A 16,361-nucleotide genomic window follows, 5' to 3' on the forward strand; every position below is an offset into this window, starting at 1 on the left:
TTTGCTTCCTCGGATACCAAAAGGGTTCATCTAAATTGGTTGCAAAGTACTTGAAAAATAAAAAAGACCATTCTCAGGGTGTTAGGGAATTTTCATCTCAGTGCAGTGGACAAAACCGTATTGGTAGCGTTGTGGGCACCGAATTGGTAGAGGAATATTGAGGGAAAGTGGCTTGATTCAATGAACCATAGCTTTTACCCAACCGGCCTTATAGTTTGCCTCTCCTGAAGCACAAATAAATTGCCGTTATCCCAAATCGTCCTTTTTCCAATACAGTACCTCGAGTTTCGCAACCTGAAAGTGTTCTCCTTTGAATGCATGGATGGCCAAGTTCCAACTTATTTGAGCCAGATTGACTCGGCCTTTCCAAGGAACACGCAGCCTTCAATGAGTTAGAATGTTAGAATGGAAGGGATCGAGTATGAAACTGCGAGACGGATGAACCAAGTGAACCGTAAAAAACTTGTCTGAGTGAGCATGGATGGATGTATGGATACCGGTACGGTATATCAGATCTCTCAGAGATGATTCCTCATCTATCGAAAGAGGGAAAAAGGGCTCGTGCCGCTCATATTTTTCATTCGTTTCAATGGCAAGAATTCGTGGACATCATTACACTCTCTTTCATCGTCGTTACTTGATCAAACAATCGGACTCCATTAGGCTTCGAGTAAAAAGAGGTCAATTGACAAAAATGATGTCCCCTTTTTCCAACTAGTTTCTTGAGAGAGATCAAGGGGACCGAGGGCCTTTGTAGTGGGTTTACCCGAGAAAGCAGCCAGATTGGAGGGAAAACCTCATTTGTCGAAATTCTTAACCTCCTCGATTGACTGGTTTTGTTGATCTATCATTTCCTTTGAGAACAACCATGTGGAGTGAAACAGCATCAGAATTTTGCACCCGAACCCGTAGATTAGGTCGAATGCTTAAGCCAAAGTATATTGTAAATGCAGTGTACTATGCTAGAATGCTCATTTCTCTAGAGAGCTATCATGGTTCTCTAATAAAAGAGGCATTTAATGCACAATACACATCTAATCTTTGTCGGACTCATAGTTGATCTAAAAGATTTGCCCACACTGCGTTTCGATTCTCTTCTCTCAAGCTTTTTGAATTGCGGACCTATTCCCAAAGTAGCTGCAAGATGACTTATACCACAACGTTGCTTTTTTAGTATAATCCAATAAAAAACCAACAAGTTAGTATTCAAGGGTTTTGCATCATGTCCGAGGTTGTCCAACTAATGTAATAAAGATCTGCAAAATTTGCAATGTAAAATTCAACAAAAATGAAGACATTTTTAGCTCTAATACATAATCAAAAGCAAAATGATGAAAGGGCAAAACATCACTGTTAGTAAAAAAAGCAAAAGCGCATTGAAAACGTATACTTGCACTGGGTCACCAAGGTTGCCACATTTTCTAAATCTTAACTTGACTCTTAGATGACAACATAATAGTACCGAGATAAAGCGCCTGAGCTGAAAGTAAATTCAATCTTCCTCCCTCAAAGGACACGGTGTTACTCACAATACTGATAAAGTTTTTTTGCAAATGCGATTTTCCTTGTTATTTAAACAAAAGAAACAACTTTTGTAAAAAACCATCTTGGATTCTAGCTCATATTGAAATATTAATACACTTAAAACCTACAAAGAGATAACATTTCCAAAAACGCAATCAATAGATGTTGAGAGTAACCTTTGTTGCGTTTCCAACTATTTTTTTCCAAATCCATAGGACAAACGATAAGATATCTTTTTTTCAAACATTGCATTTGCATCAAATTTGACTACAAATTGCTCCGGTTAAATCTTCCCAAGAAATATAATAAGCATTTTCTATGCCTAAGATATAAATGGAAATATTTCATTTTTCTGAAGCAGGTAGAAAAACCTGAATAAAGCTGTCAATATAACTTAAAACTTACTTAATGTCAATGTTTCACAATTGTGATGCCATACTTGTCAATCACAACTTTGATCAAGTCTAATCTTGAACTTTGATAAAATTCTATTAACGTAAAATAAAAACATCGCTAGTGCGTCGAAATTATTTACTGCAAAAAGTGACAATTTTGAAAATTAAACTGTCTCATTTATCGTTCAAATATTTTAGGAACTTAATAGGATAGTGAAGCTTTTGGCACTTTACTAAAATGAAAGGCAATTTTACATGTTTTGTAAGTTTTAATCAACATTTTTTGCTACTTTCAGCTTTGAAAGAAATCTTAAAGAAAATGGAGAAATGTTATTTATTTTCGTGTCAGTGAAAAAGACAATCGTATTCATTGAGAAGAACTGGAAACACAATTGGGCCATTTTTCGATCTTTTAAGACGTAAAACGCAACCTTTAACTTGTGGTAACTAAGCATGTGCTAAATCGAAGTTTATGAAATTATACATCAATACATAATTAAGAGTATGTTTAATACTGATTGACTACGTTTGTTACAATGATGCATTTTAATGGGCTTTAAGTGATTTAACACACCTATCTGAGCTACTTTTAAACATGTGCATTTTACAAAAGTTGTTCCTTTTGTCTCTTTGACAAAGAAAAACGTATCTAGATGTTTCGGCATTTGAACAAACACTTAACACGAAAATATAACCACCCTGCGGATTAATGAATAACACTCAGGTTCTGTTGAGCAAATACCACCAAAGAAGACATTTGCTTTAAGATCATCTCTACCAGCAATGCGAGATCTTGAATTATTTTTTTGATGAAAAATAAACCATCATCTTTCTATGAAACACCTTTTGTATGGTTTGCCATAAAAGCTAAGTTTCTAATCGTGCGCATTGTTTTGAAATAATTTCAATTTTGGTTCAATGTGCATTGGCCATATTAGGAAAAGTTTACATTTTGAGTAGCAAATTTGCCCTAAAGGAGAGGTGAGAGGTGACATATTTTTGAACCAGATGCACCAAAGGCTTTTTTTCTTTTTGACTCACGACTATAGAATACCGGCCGTTACTAAAAGCGATTGATTAACAAATTGATCCTTTCAAATCTTCGCGGCATTTTGTAACTCGGAAATTTTATCTTATCGCACAAACATATGTCGCAATTTGAGACTTGAAAAATATGACTTGTTACGCCTCAAATTGGAAATGTGATCACACTTTTAAGCAATGTTGTCACACAAACAAAAGAACCCATTTGATTCAAAAATATCCTTTACAGGGGAGACAAGGACCCAAGTGGGTTGTCCACTCTCGTTGATGAGTAGAGGGTCCTCAAAAGTTGAGCTTGACGAAAGGCGGGAGAAATGAGGAAAAAACTCATTAGCAGATATTTTGGTAGCTCATCCGCTTTCTCGCTGACTCTTTTCCCTTTCCTTGACCTGCACACACCTCATGAAATACGACAGGAATGAACAAAGAGTACTGTATGTTTGGAACAGGAATCAATACTGGCAATATTAAGGTTTTCACGAGACTCAAATATAAGGAGTCAAATGCTATCCAAGGACCGATGCCTGTGAGGTATTTGTTGACAAGCAAGCGGCCTCCATGCCCATTCAATCGTGCCATAACTCATGTCTGTTAAATTGAACGCGAAAATCCTCCTCCTGTTGTTGTTGTTGAAAGTGATATTGTGTTCGCTTGGCTGGTCGTTTCTCTCGGAAGCTGAGGCTACTGTAGCTTGCTAGCTAGATCTTGGGTTTGCCAGAGACAACCACCCAATTCAAGTAGAAGCGATTTGTTATTTGAAATGTCTTACAATTGAGTCAGTAGTGGAGTTCTTTGAAAAAGTGCTCTTGAAGGATATACGTACTGGGTAATAATACAAACCTTGGCTAAGCTTGCTCATAGTTTGTTAGGCTTTGAAAACCTTTAATATCGGTTCATCAGTTCCAAGCAGCACTTCTCAGTTCAAGTGGATGAATCTGGAGGGAAGCAAGTTTTTCCAAGAAACACTTTCAAGACTAAGCGCTCTTAGGACAACAACTTTAAGGGCAGTGCTTGTTGTCAGAAAGACAAAAAAAAACGAATATTGCTCTTGACGTTCTTTTTGAGGGGCTCTGTGGACCACGAATCCATTGAACTAACCATAGGCAATTCTCTTCTTCTATTCTAGACCGTTGATGGTATTCCAAGTTTTAGTTGACCCAATCGCCCCAGGGATATGGCCAACAATTCCATCTACGGAAGCACCAAGGAACTGATGTCGTCTGATTCAGTGGAAAAAGGCGATCCAGCCATGGGTTCCAACGGACCCCGCGGACCCAAGCCATTCATGTTGAATCGGCAAAAGTCCTGCACTTCGTTCGACATGAGTGCCAAAAAGATTGACCAAGTGCTCACTCCCGAGGAGAAACGTTACATCTTGTTGGTGGAACGAGGAGACACAGCCACCGTAGCCAAAACAATCGCCACTTATCAAAACAAGCCCCAGGTCTTCGACATCAATTGCATGGATCCCTTGGGCCGCTCGGCGCTGTCCATCGCCATCATGAATGAGAACCCCGAAATGATGGAGCTGCTCTTGAATGAGGGCATTGCCGTTGCTGATGCGTTGCTTTTGGCCATTTCGGAGGAATATGTGGAAGGTGTGGAGCTCCTCCTGCAATACGAGGAGCGGACCCACAGCCCCGGGACACCGTATTCTTGGGAAGCTGTGGATCACGTGTCCGCTAATTACACGCCTGACATCACCCCGCTCATTTTGGCTGCCCATAAGAACAACTATGAGATTCTCAAGATTCTTTTGGATCGCGGTGCCTCCTTGCCGACTCCTCATGATCTGAAATGTAGCTGTGATAGCTGTATTACAGCCTCCCAAGAGGACTCCCTCCGTTTCTCGTTGTCCAGAATTAACGCCTATCGTGCTCTTGCCTCTCCCTCCTTGATATCACTCACCAGCTCCGATCCCATCCTGACTGCCTTCCAATTGTCCAACGAATTGAAGAAGCTGAAGAAAATGGAATCTCAATTTTGTGCTCAGTACTCGGAACTTCGGCTTCAAGTTCAGCGATTTGCCACGGACCTCTTGGATCATGCGAGGACCTCCTACGAGTTGGAAATCATGCTGAACTACGATCTCGATGGAGACGTGTGGGACCCGGGCGAGACCCAAACGCTCCACCGTTTGAAGATGGCTTTGAAATGCAAGCAAAAGGCTTTCGTGGCTCATCCGAGTGTGCAACAACTTTTGGCCACCATTTGGTATGAGGGCCTGCCCGGGTGGCGACGGATGAATGTCATTGGACAGACCTTTGAGTTGTTCCGGATTGGACTGATGTTTCCGATTTACTGCTTAGCTTATATGGTCGCCCCCAACAGTGATCGCGGGGCGTTCATGAAGAACCCTTTTGTCAAATTCATTGCTCACTCCGGCTCTTACATGTGCTTTCTTCTGCTTCTGGCGGCGGCCTCGCAGAGGGTGGAACGACTGACTTTGGCCTTCATCGGAGAGCATTTCCAAATCGACGTGCTAAACAAGATGGTGGCTGACTGGGACCGCCATGAACGAGGCTCGCTGCCATCGCCCATCGAATGTATCATTATTCTATGGGTCTTGGCACTCATTTGGAAAGAAGTCAAAGAGATCTACGAGGTTGGCTTGTTGGAGTACTTGTGTGATCTGTGGAACTTGGCTGATTGCTTCACCAATATGTGCTTTGTAGGATGGATTCTTCTTCGCTTGGGTGCGTTCGTTTTGGTCAAACGAGAGGAAATGATGGGTATCATTCTCTACTCCCGAAGAGAGGATTGGCATGCTTACGATCCCTATCTGATCTCAGAGGGTCTCTTCGGGGCCGGCATGATATCAAGTTTCCTTAAACTGATCCACATCTTCTCCATTAATCCACATCTTGGGCCACTTCAGATCTCGTTGGGGCGAATGGCCGTCGATATTGCCAAATTCCTGGTTCTCGTCCTACTTGTCCTTTTCGCATTCGGCTGCGGAATGAATCAACTCTTGTGGTACTACGCAGATCTGGAATATAACAAATGCTACAGTCTCCCAGGGGGATTGCCCGATGTCAAGAACCAAGGCAACTCATGCATCGTTTGGCGAAGATTTGCCAATCTATTTGAGACATCTCAGTCGCTCTTTTGGGCGACCTTCGGCCTCGTCTCGCTGACTGACTTTGAACTGGCAGGCATCAAAGAGTTCACTCGATTCTGGGCCCTCCTCATGTTTGGCTCCTATAGCGTGTGCAATATCATCGTCCTCCTCAACATGCTTATTGCTATGATGTCCAATTCTTTCCAAATCATCTCTGAGCGGTCTGACACCGAGTGGAAATTCTCCCGTACTAAGCTCTGGATCAGTTATTTTGAGACCGGCTCCACGGTTCCACCACCTTTCAACATCATACCAACTCCAAAAGCAATTGGAAGATTGCTGGGGTGTTGTTCAAAAGAGGAGAATGTGAGCAACAAGGAAAAGGAAGTGGCAAATAAACGGTACAACGATGTCATGAAATGCATCGTGCGACGGTACATTACATCAGAGCAGAAGAAAGCGGAAGATTTTGCGATCACCGAGGACGACGTCTCCGAGATAAGACAAGATATTAACAAGTTCCGGTACGAAATGATTGACATCTTGAGAAACAACAAGTTTGTCACTCCCGACGTCAACGAGCGAGATGTGTTCGTGAGTAACAAGCGAGCCAAGCAAACGGAGAGACGGATTCGAAAAGGCTTCAACATCTCAACAGTGGACGTAGCAATAAAGGAAGCCTTCAATAACAATCCAAATGCCAAAGAAAAGGATTTCTTCAAGGTCATTGCCAAGGCCATCGGGAACAAGTCTCAAAAGGACTGGAACACCGAAATGCAAGGTCAGGCACGCGTGGATCACATCGGATCATCCAGGACAGTCGCAGAGCGACGCATGGCCAGCTACAGAAAGACCATTTTGGCCCGAGGCGGCAGCCAGGACGATCTAAATCACATGACAGCCGAAGAGTTGGTGGAATTCAATCCTAAGCTTAGGGATTATACGCCTCACACCAGACTGGCCTATGCTAAATTCAAGTCATTAGGAAAACTGTCGAAACTTGTAAAGGAACCAAGGCCAGAGTTAAGCAGACAGAGCTCTCAAGGATCCACAACGAGTCTAAACGAAGTTTCCAACTCGGGAGGAAGTAAGGCCAAGAAATTCCAACGTCTTATGAAGACCACTTCGTCCATGAGTATGACTGAATCGATCAAGGAAGACGACGAGACCGTAAAGTCCCCGGTCAAACCTGGTGGCAACGAACATAGAAGCGAGAAACTGGACGACCTGATCGAGTTGTCGCCCGAAAATAAGCCGGATCCATCTCGGACTCCACAAGAACTAGATATCGCTGAACAAGACACCCCCACTGACCAAGACGTCCTATCCCCCGGCAAAAGAACGCCAAAACATTCGAAGGAAGTCATCAGGACCCCCAAGGGATCCAAACACTCCAGATCCATGAAGAAATCACCCTCCAATGAGTCCTTTCAATCAGCGGCGTCCCAAAGATCTCCCAAGTTGAGCGCTAATTCGGCCGGGGATCTTGAACTAAGTCAAATCGACTCCGGTAACGGGATTCTTCCAGCTGAGATTTCCACCCCTCAGCTCAGTCCCCTTCCGCCTCTTCCAGGCAAACGCAAGAAGGCCAAGCCAGCCCCAGCCCCGCCTCCGGCTGGCCGGTCTTCAGCTGTTGACGATGACGAGTGCTATCCGAGTGGAGAAGGTGAGATTCACGCTCCATCCTTGGCCATCACTCAGCCTTCGATGGACCAAGGAGATGAGGACACCCAAGAAGCCACTGAGCAAGATGGTGCAGCAGGTAGAGCTGACGAGCCATCTCCCTTGCCCTCACCCACTCCTAGGAACGGCAAAGGTTTTTCTGTGATGTCGGGCAATATGAAGTCTGGATGGCTTTAAATGGTTGATCGAAAACAAACTGTGATATCGGAGAGAAGACTTTGCTGGGGAGAGAGAGAGCAATCACCTCGACTCACGATCTTCCTTCTTTTTCTTGATGTTTGCGTTTCACTTCGAAATTGCAAGTCTCACTTCAACCATTGCTGTCCAAAACAGCAAATTGATTGCCAGTTTAAAATGGATCAAATCTTATTTATTATACTTACAGATTGTCATACGACCATCATTAGCTTTCTACTACATTACTACATTACACCACATATATGTAACATATATCATACTGTATTGTAGTAAACCTGTGCCAAATTAGTAGTAGTTTGAAATTACACGATTGCAATTGACATTACGATTCGCGTTACGTCAGGCTTATTTCAACTACTTTACCTTCCAATAATCATCAACACACATATTTTATTATGGGCATTCCAAAAAAATCCAATCATATCATTATCATCATAGTAAGTCGTGCTTTCTTTCCAAAGATTCATCCTCGATATTGGCCTTGTACTCCCTCAAACTGTACACAGTAATATGTCAACCATGCCAAAGAAATGTCAGAAATAAATTGGAACGAAAACGGACCCTTATTTGGCCTCCAACTTTAGAGAGTGCGAGATTGAACAAATCAGAGAGTCCAAGCCTTCACATAAAGTTAGCCACATTGTCAACAAATAAGTTCCAAATAAATCAAAAGGGAAGCGAGTCTTGACGAAGCCACGGACTTCTAGAAATATGGACTGTGAACGAGCTTCCCGGCAAATCGGCCTGCTCTTGGTCATAGCCACTCTGAACCACTTTTCGAGTTAAAGTAATAAAATAAGGAACGTAGATCTCTTCAATTAACGGTAGGTCAATTTTATATCATTTACATGCAAAGTCGATCGTTTCAAAGTTATGTTGTCAAAAGCTTATGTAGCTGACCAAGAGCAGGCCGAAAATTCAAATTTCATGTAGTGTTTGCTACATAACTTTGAACATGACTCCTGAGTTCTCAAGCATAGGTTTAGGCTCAAACATAGCTGAGTTCATCTATTCAACACGATCTTTTGGTCGTATGAAGTGCTTATTTGGAATAAGATGAGTGGTTTTGGAGATAGGATATTTTTGCTTCCGTATGCAGTCCATGTCTCTAGAAGTCCGTGACCAAGCTTTGGGTTGGGTTGCAAGACAACTTTAAAGATACACGAGAAGTTGACCAAATGTCATAAAGTCCAAAGCGTAAACTAAATATTACCAACATTGAACCAAGTTGGAAAGATTAGGTGAACAACCGAAGTGCAAAGCCGTTTTAATTGAACGGAGATTACGCCCTCTGTTTCGTCTAGGTGCAGACAGACAAACGTACAAACAAAAAAATATGGTCTAAGATGCCAGAATTTATCACGGGATGATTAAATGAACAATTTATAGGTTGAGTTCTATTCTGGGAGGCCTTTCAAATCCATTATGGATAAAAATTCTGAACAATTATGACATGTGAATAGGAATTAAACAAGAAGTTGTGGACTGTATGATTGCTAACAAGCCAAACGCTTTTGTATTCATGGTTTTCAACGAAATTGCAATATGAAAAGCATAGCGTCATAAGTTTTTGGTGACTGAAGTATATGTACAATATACAGCTTCTTGTTGATTCCTATTTGGATGTTAACAGTGTCTGTAATTTTACCCCTGTAGGATTTGGAAGACCTCTCAGAAGAGTTGGTGGTATATCTATGCTTTTAGAATGCAACAACAATAAGTTGTTTAACGAAAAATGCCTTGTTAAAGTCAGGCGTCTTAGGACGTTTTTTCGCGTTTCTACGTTGATTTGTCCGCAGCTAGATGAGGCAGAGGAGAATGAAAATGATTATTGGTAGAGCGTCCGCTTCGTCCGCTTACCCTTGGATCGATCCATGGCTACGCGAGTCTAAGCTTCACTGTGTTTTTTTAATTACATGAGTTCCTCATTTGATTGCTTAAATGGGCGGACCTGCGGTTATTTTAGAACTTGAGGTAAGAGTTAATGGCGGCTGCAATAACTAGAGTTGTAATTAAAAAGCAAACTATGCCCAGAAAAGCATTTGAAAATGCTTTAAAAAGCAAATGAAATCGGAAAATACACATTACATTGGGCTTAACTGCGCCAAATGTAATTGCCAAAAAAGACATGATAATTCAGAACGATTAAATATCGTTGGATTCTATCCGAAAGCATATTTGAAAGATCTTTTTTTTTTAAGTTTGCACACCAGAATGATATAAAATCATATTGTAAGTGAAATCGATTCGAAATTGAACATCTTTGCCGTGGTGCTTGTGCACCAGTAACCATCCCTTCACGGATTATCGACTTTTCCAACCTGACCTAAATAATTCTAGATTGACAGCGGTAGCCTCGGGTTTCATGTTTGAAATTAGTCCACTTTTAAGGCAAAACACTTACTTCAATCGCATTTCAAGATTAGGCCAATGGACCCCTGTTCATTTGTAGATTAGAAAACCGGAAAAAAATTGAAGCGCCCATAAAAGCTCTTTAAGGTAAAAACGATCAAAAAAGGCCAAAAAGGCTGTCGCCTTTTTATTTTCTTCATCGGTAAACCCATCATTAGATATCAGGCCAAGCGGGAAAGCTGCCATCTGACGCAGTAAGAATCAAACAAACAAACTCGGGAAGTTAGGGAAAGGAAAGGACGAAGTTTAAATTGGTTCCGAAATTGAAATGATTTTAAACGATTTTGGAATCACGAACGTTTGAGTGGTTAAAAACAGAGGAAAATAGCGAATTGTATTACAAATAAACTACTTAAAATAGGTGAAAATTTAAACGAATAAACTCCTTCGCAATGCTTTCTTCATTCACAAGATATCCTACAGCAATTCAAAGTGCCACCAACCACTTAATTCTAAAACACAAGAGTATATTTGGAAAACTTTTAGTGGTGCTCTTGAGCCATCAAATGAATTACACAATGACATTTACTATATCATTATTTGTTCATTGCAATGTCTGGCACATCTGATTTATCACAAAAGTACAGAGAATAAAGGGATAGATGGTTTGATTCTCCAATATGAATACAGAGGCAGAATTTAGTTTGACTAGCATGGTCCTCTTTTTTACTACACACCACATGGTGGTCGCTGTCTATGTAGAATCTCCCGGAGGAGTCTTTTGCGTTTTTTCGGGTTAAGGGGATGGCAGACATCTTTCGGCTTCTCCAAAAGAATGACGGCACGGACTCGAACGTGGTCGGTGTGGAAAGTGGGATGACGTTGTCCAGGAAGGTGAGGCGACATCCCTTAAAACGAGATCCCAATGTTATTGTGGATATTCGGTAAGGGACTAGGTTCTTCAACCATATCTCAACCGGATAAGTGGAAGTTATGAAGTGAACCATGTCATTGTTTGAGGAGAAAGGCACACCCAGATATCGCTTGATGCACAACACGAAAACGAAATGATGGCCGTAATGTCACCTGAAATAAGTTTGGTCCATAGGTAAAAGGCAAACGAGCAGATTGTGTGAGTTTGATATGGCTTTTCTATTTCTACTCACAAAGCAATCGTGCATTAGGATAAGACAGAGCAAAGTCATTTTATAGCCATGTCGCATGTGCTTTACTTCCCTAATGATCTAGTTCAGCTACCGGTTCACGTTGCTAGCATTCAACCTCAATGATTCGAGAAGCTTGTCGCAATCGCTCCTTTATATTGTAACTTGAATCCTGACACGAACAACACTTTTGCACAGATGACTCCCAACAACAATATTGTCCATTTATGAATGTTGATTCATATCGATATTATAGACTTTGTGCAAGATTTGAAGAGCCCATGTAATTGTACATAATATTTGGTTTTGTATTGGTCCACCACATGGTCATTCCCAGCATAAACATAAAACGAGAGCTTTTGCATGTCGCTTGAGAGTAATATCTTGAGCTCTTGGCTCACTTTTGTAGCACCCAAGAACTTGAATGTTGGTACCATTTGGCATGCTGAGAGTTCATTGCTTCCTTTTTAGTATTCTTTGCTGACCAATTGCTTTGTTTCTGCAAAACGGACTAGATTTTTGTGCCGAAAAAAAACCATTTGCCAAAGAAAGAGGGTTGTTTGCTTTTGCTTACGTACTCTTCGCGGGACCATGTGGGGTGTTTCAAAAGAAAGGGACCACCCGAAGTTGAGTGATATAAATTGGATTTGCATTCGTTATACTAAGTATAATTGTTAAACCTTTTCATATTTCTGTCCCTAACGTCCTTAAATTCCTGTAAAAATAGAATATACCAAATCCTAATCAATTTCATAGTACGAGTACATCATTTCAATACGCTTTTCTAGAGGTTCGAAATTTGTATCAATGGGAAACTTGAGCACTTCTTCACTTATGAACGTCGATTGAATTTCAAGTTGAAAGGTGAAAAATTTTGGGACTTGCCCAAGCCCCACACCTTTATCCCAGAAGCTCATTCAACTTCACTGGTCAATTCCCTCAGACTTTGCCTGAGACATGGTTTTTGACCAATCTCTTGTCAATAGAGCGGAACCTAAAAATACACTAATTTCGAACCATTTTTTACATATATGAACATGAAAGAAATTAGGACATTTCGAAACTGGAAGTGGTCCTTTACTTATGAAACACCCAATACACCAAGGACTTGAATGAAACCCATGAGAATATCCATCGTTTTCTACAGCTCTTTTTAGTTGCCTTTTTAAGGTCATTCGCCAAACCGAAACCCTAGTTATTTTCTATGTTGAATTTTGTGTGCGCTTGTTATCCATGCAATGTTCTGAAATCCAATTTTGTCCTGGTTGGAATATCGGTTTTGATCCTTTTGGTTCCACATTTTATCCACGTGTTTCGAAGCTGCGGACAGGAAGGTCAATATTCTCCCCATCACTCGACCTTGAGACAAATGGGCTTTTATCTCAAGCGGGGATTGGAACCAAGGAACCAGGAACAAAGGTCCTTCGTTTGATGGCTAGGGCGGGGTAAAGATTTGTCTCCTTGCCAAATGAGATATGCACCATTCGAGTCCTCAGGCTCCCAAGAGATGGAAATGGACCGGAGCCTACTTTTTTGGCAAAATATTCATTTTCGGTAATGTCCAACCATGGCAAGAATATATTAAAGAGAGTCTTTCAGGGTATGTGTTCTTAACCCTTTTCTCTATTCTGCCCGACCACTTGATAAAAAAGCTGAGATGAACACACGGGGTCATCCAAAATAATAGAATGATAATTTGTTTTATTCATGTCAAGAGATGACCAATGCAAATGGACACTCGCTTAACAAGAGAATAAGATCAAAGTCCATATCTTCGTAAAATGTATGGCCAAGGCCCGAGCATTGATATAAGACATGGCATCACCTATCGTATGAAGACAGTGATTGAAGTGATGTAGTGATATTATTGGGTTTTCAGAGAGAAACACGATCAAATCATTTTTGTTAGATATTTCAATTGGTTAGCTTTTACAGCAAGTAGTACATTTCTGAAACGTACTCAATTGCAGTTAAATAAGACAGCTGTACATCAGTGACTTTAATTAATGACAATTTATCAAAAAATATATGTGAATATAATACATAACAAACAACAAGCATTTGTCAAAGAAATGCAATGAGATGTATATTTCAAAACCTTGTCTAATCCAAAGGACCATTTTTGGTTGTCCATAATGTGTACTCTCTTTCCCTTTAGGATTTCCTTTCGCGAACAATACATGTCCAATTCAAATTTGTCATGGTCTGAATACGGACAGAGCAGTGCATACATACATTCAAATGAATTGCTATAAGGGTGATTGGAGTTGACAATGGGGAAAGGGAGAGACGTCAGGGAAATCAAAAAGAAAGTCATCGATTCTCGATTCAAGTAAAAACGAAATGTTTATTAATGATTTCGTTATGTCACTTTTCGTGACATATGCATTTGAGGATTATACGGCAAGTTTTCAATGAATATACGAATGAAATCATTTTATCATTGAGGATGTCCACCAATATTTCAACTTATTCCCTCCATTAAAAGCCAACGTTGTCTTATGATAAGAACGACTTGGGGTTTAACCTGAACATTTTGTACATCACTTTGAAATTGTGGAGACAGTAAAAAGCAAAACTGCGTTGGCGCAAGGTCTTTTTAAATGTTCGAAGGTTTTTACGCTGACGATGACGACAGTTCGTCGTCCTTTCATGGGAATGTTGAGAAAGCAGCTGAGCTCCCAGGTTCCTACAAGTCCTCACATCGCCAGGAAATGGAACAACCAAGGAACATCGAACTCTCGCTTCTTGGCAGCTGTTTCAATCCACACCACAGGCGTACAGTTTGTGCCTGGAACAGCTGCGCCAGATGAGGAACAAAACGGGAGTCTGTTTACATGATTGGAACACATTGGAACCTGACTTGTGTGGATGAGACATCAGGGGAAAAGTGTGCTCTTGTTGGAGTGAGTCTGTCAAAAGTAATGGAGCTAAATTGTGATAGCCACATGACATTTCAATCCACCCAGCCACTCTAGGGCTAGTGTTCAGGTGTGGCACGTTCCCACCATGTTTACAATGCTGAGTGGGATTCGCTTGAACCAAAATGCTAGGCCTCATTTTGGGTCCATCTCAGCCAACTTCTCGGGCAACTCGTCTCATCTGCTTCAAGGGCATTTCAGACGACCGAATAATCCAAATCGAACCACCGAGCCCGGTGATTCACCTGGACTCCGGATCCCGGGAATAATCGGAGCTCTCAATGGCAGAATCCAAGCTCTCAAGATCATTTTGGACAAGGAAGCCAAGCCCGTTTTCCAACCGGGTCAGGAGGTGACCGGTCATCTCATGTTGGAAGTGATTGGTACGTTGAGGTTCAAATCCTTGGCTGTATCGATGCGTGGCATGGCTAGAGTGCATTGGACCGAATCCAGAGCCACGGGAAATCGATTGGGATCTTATACCGAGCAATACAATGCTGAGATCGAGTACTTCAATAAGAAACGATACTTAATCGGTACCAATGAGCAAGGTGAACGCCACGTGCTCACGGAAGGCCGACACGAGTTCGCTTTCCGGTTCCAACTCCCGTCCTCGGACGATATTGCTACTTCTTTCGAGGGCAAGTTTGGGTCCATCCGTTATTACATCAAGGCTGATTTGGACCAGTCGTGGACCGCAACACACCGCACTAAGAAGGCTTTTACCGTGATATCGCCCCTTGATATCAACACGGATGAATTTGCGGTAATACGTGCTGCTTAGCATAATTGTTCACCAAGCTGGCAAAAGTGGGAGCATTGTGACAGAGATATTTCGCTTTCAGATTCCTGTCGAGGATGCTTCTGAAAAAACCATATGTTGTTGGACTTGTTCTGGAGGAGAAGTCTTCATGCGAGCCACCACTGACAGAAAAGGCTATTGTCCTGGTGAGTTCTAGGAAGTTCCTCTGAGACATTAAATGTACTTAAGGGGCTCGTTTCATATCAGGCGAATCTATTGCCATCGACGCCACTTTCATCAACCAAAGTTCCCGGCGTGTTGTTCCCGAAGCTGTTTTATGCCAAACCGAGACTTTTATGGCTGGCGGGAAGATGCGAACGAAGAAGACCAAATTCACTGCTTTAAGTGGACAGATGATCTTACCCGGGAAAGAAGACACTTGGGATGGCCAACTTCTCAAGATCCCTATTGTGAGCCCCACCATCAGCAACTGCGGTCTAATGAAAGTGAATTATTCTGTCAAGGTAAGACTTCTAGCCTCAAGGTACAAGATCCGCACTCCTTAAGTGTGAGGATTTCCTTTTAAAGCCAAGATAAGAACATCTTAAAAGTGTACGCCTGTGGACCGTTCTGTGCGCCCACGTACATTCAACGGGAGAGTAAATAACTTTCAAGGAATAGAAGCTTGAATCTTGAGAATAGAATAGTGGAGTTGAGCCAAAGAAACATGTTTCCACTCGATATCATTTCCAGGTGGTTCTTGTCATCACTGGCTCCTATAACCTTATGATTCAGCTGCCAATAGTTATTGGAACGGTTCCACAACGTCGGTTGTTACCTCCTCTCCCATCCATTCAGCCCCAGAGTCTTTCATTGTCTGGATGGGACCCTTCCCCGCCTTATCCAGATCCTCCACCTTCTTACATGGAATGCATTCAGTCAGCCACCGATCTGGTGGACTCCAATGATCTGATTGAAACGGCTTCACTCTTTGGCGATACCCGATTTGTGCCAATGTATTGCTACGTTAATGATGGCCCACTAGCTTCTCCTCCGGGATATTCCGAGGATGATCCATATCCATTGGAACATCAACAGTGAACTATGAAAAATTCGAACAGGCTCTTTCATCGTCAATCAAAATGCGAGTTTCAAATACGTTATCAATCTATATATATTTATTCATGTCTCATTCACAATATGAAATACATATTTGAGAGTATTTTGTCAAGGTATCACCCACCATAATGGGTTCAGTTCTGTTACAAGCTTCTGGCC

At 41.6% G+C, this 16,361-nt stretch overlaps 2 protein-coding genes across 2 annotated transcripts in view; both read left to right on the forward strand.

Annotated features, from left to right (window-relative positions):
• Nucleotides 1–8,465, forward strand: part of LOC131878889 (transient receptor potential protein-like) — a gene marked incomplete at its 5' end in the record, with an annotated part of 13,661 nt that extends 5,196 nt beyond the window's left edge. Inside the window, 1 exon segment of the mRNA XM_059225028.1 lies at nucleotides 4,090–8,465. Coding sequence (XP_059081011.1) covers nucleotides 4,138–7,884 — 3,747 coding nt within the window. The 3' untranslated portion in view covers nucleotides 7,885–8,465.
• A 5,471-nt stretch (nucleotides 8,466–13,936) lies between these two features.
• Nucleotides 13,937–16,306, forward strand: LOC131878860 (arrestin domain-containing protein 3-like). Its single transcript, XM_059224993.1, has 4 exons — nucleotides 13,937–15,107; nucleotides 15,187–15,289; nucleotides 15,351–15,607; nucleotides 15,837–16,306. Exons 1-4 carry the CDS (start codon nucleotides 14,430–14,432, stop codon nucleotides 16,182–16,184), a joined length of 1,386 nt encoding a protein of 461 aa, XP_059080976.1. The 5' UTR covers nucleotides 13,937–14,429; the 3' UTR covers nucleotides 16,185–16,306.
• Nucleotides 16,307–16,361: the final 55 nt, after the last annotated feature.

Source organism: Tigriopus californicus, chromosome 4, assembly GCF_007210705.1.
Source record: "Tigriopus californicus strain San Diego chromosome 4, Tcal_SD_v2.1, whole genome shotgun sequence".
Lineage (NCBI taxonomy): Eukaryota > Metazoa > Arthropoda > Copepoda > Harpacticoida > Harpacticidae > Tigriopus > Tigriopus californicus.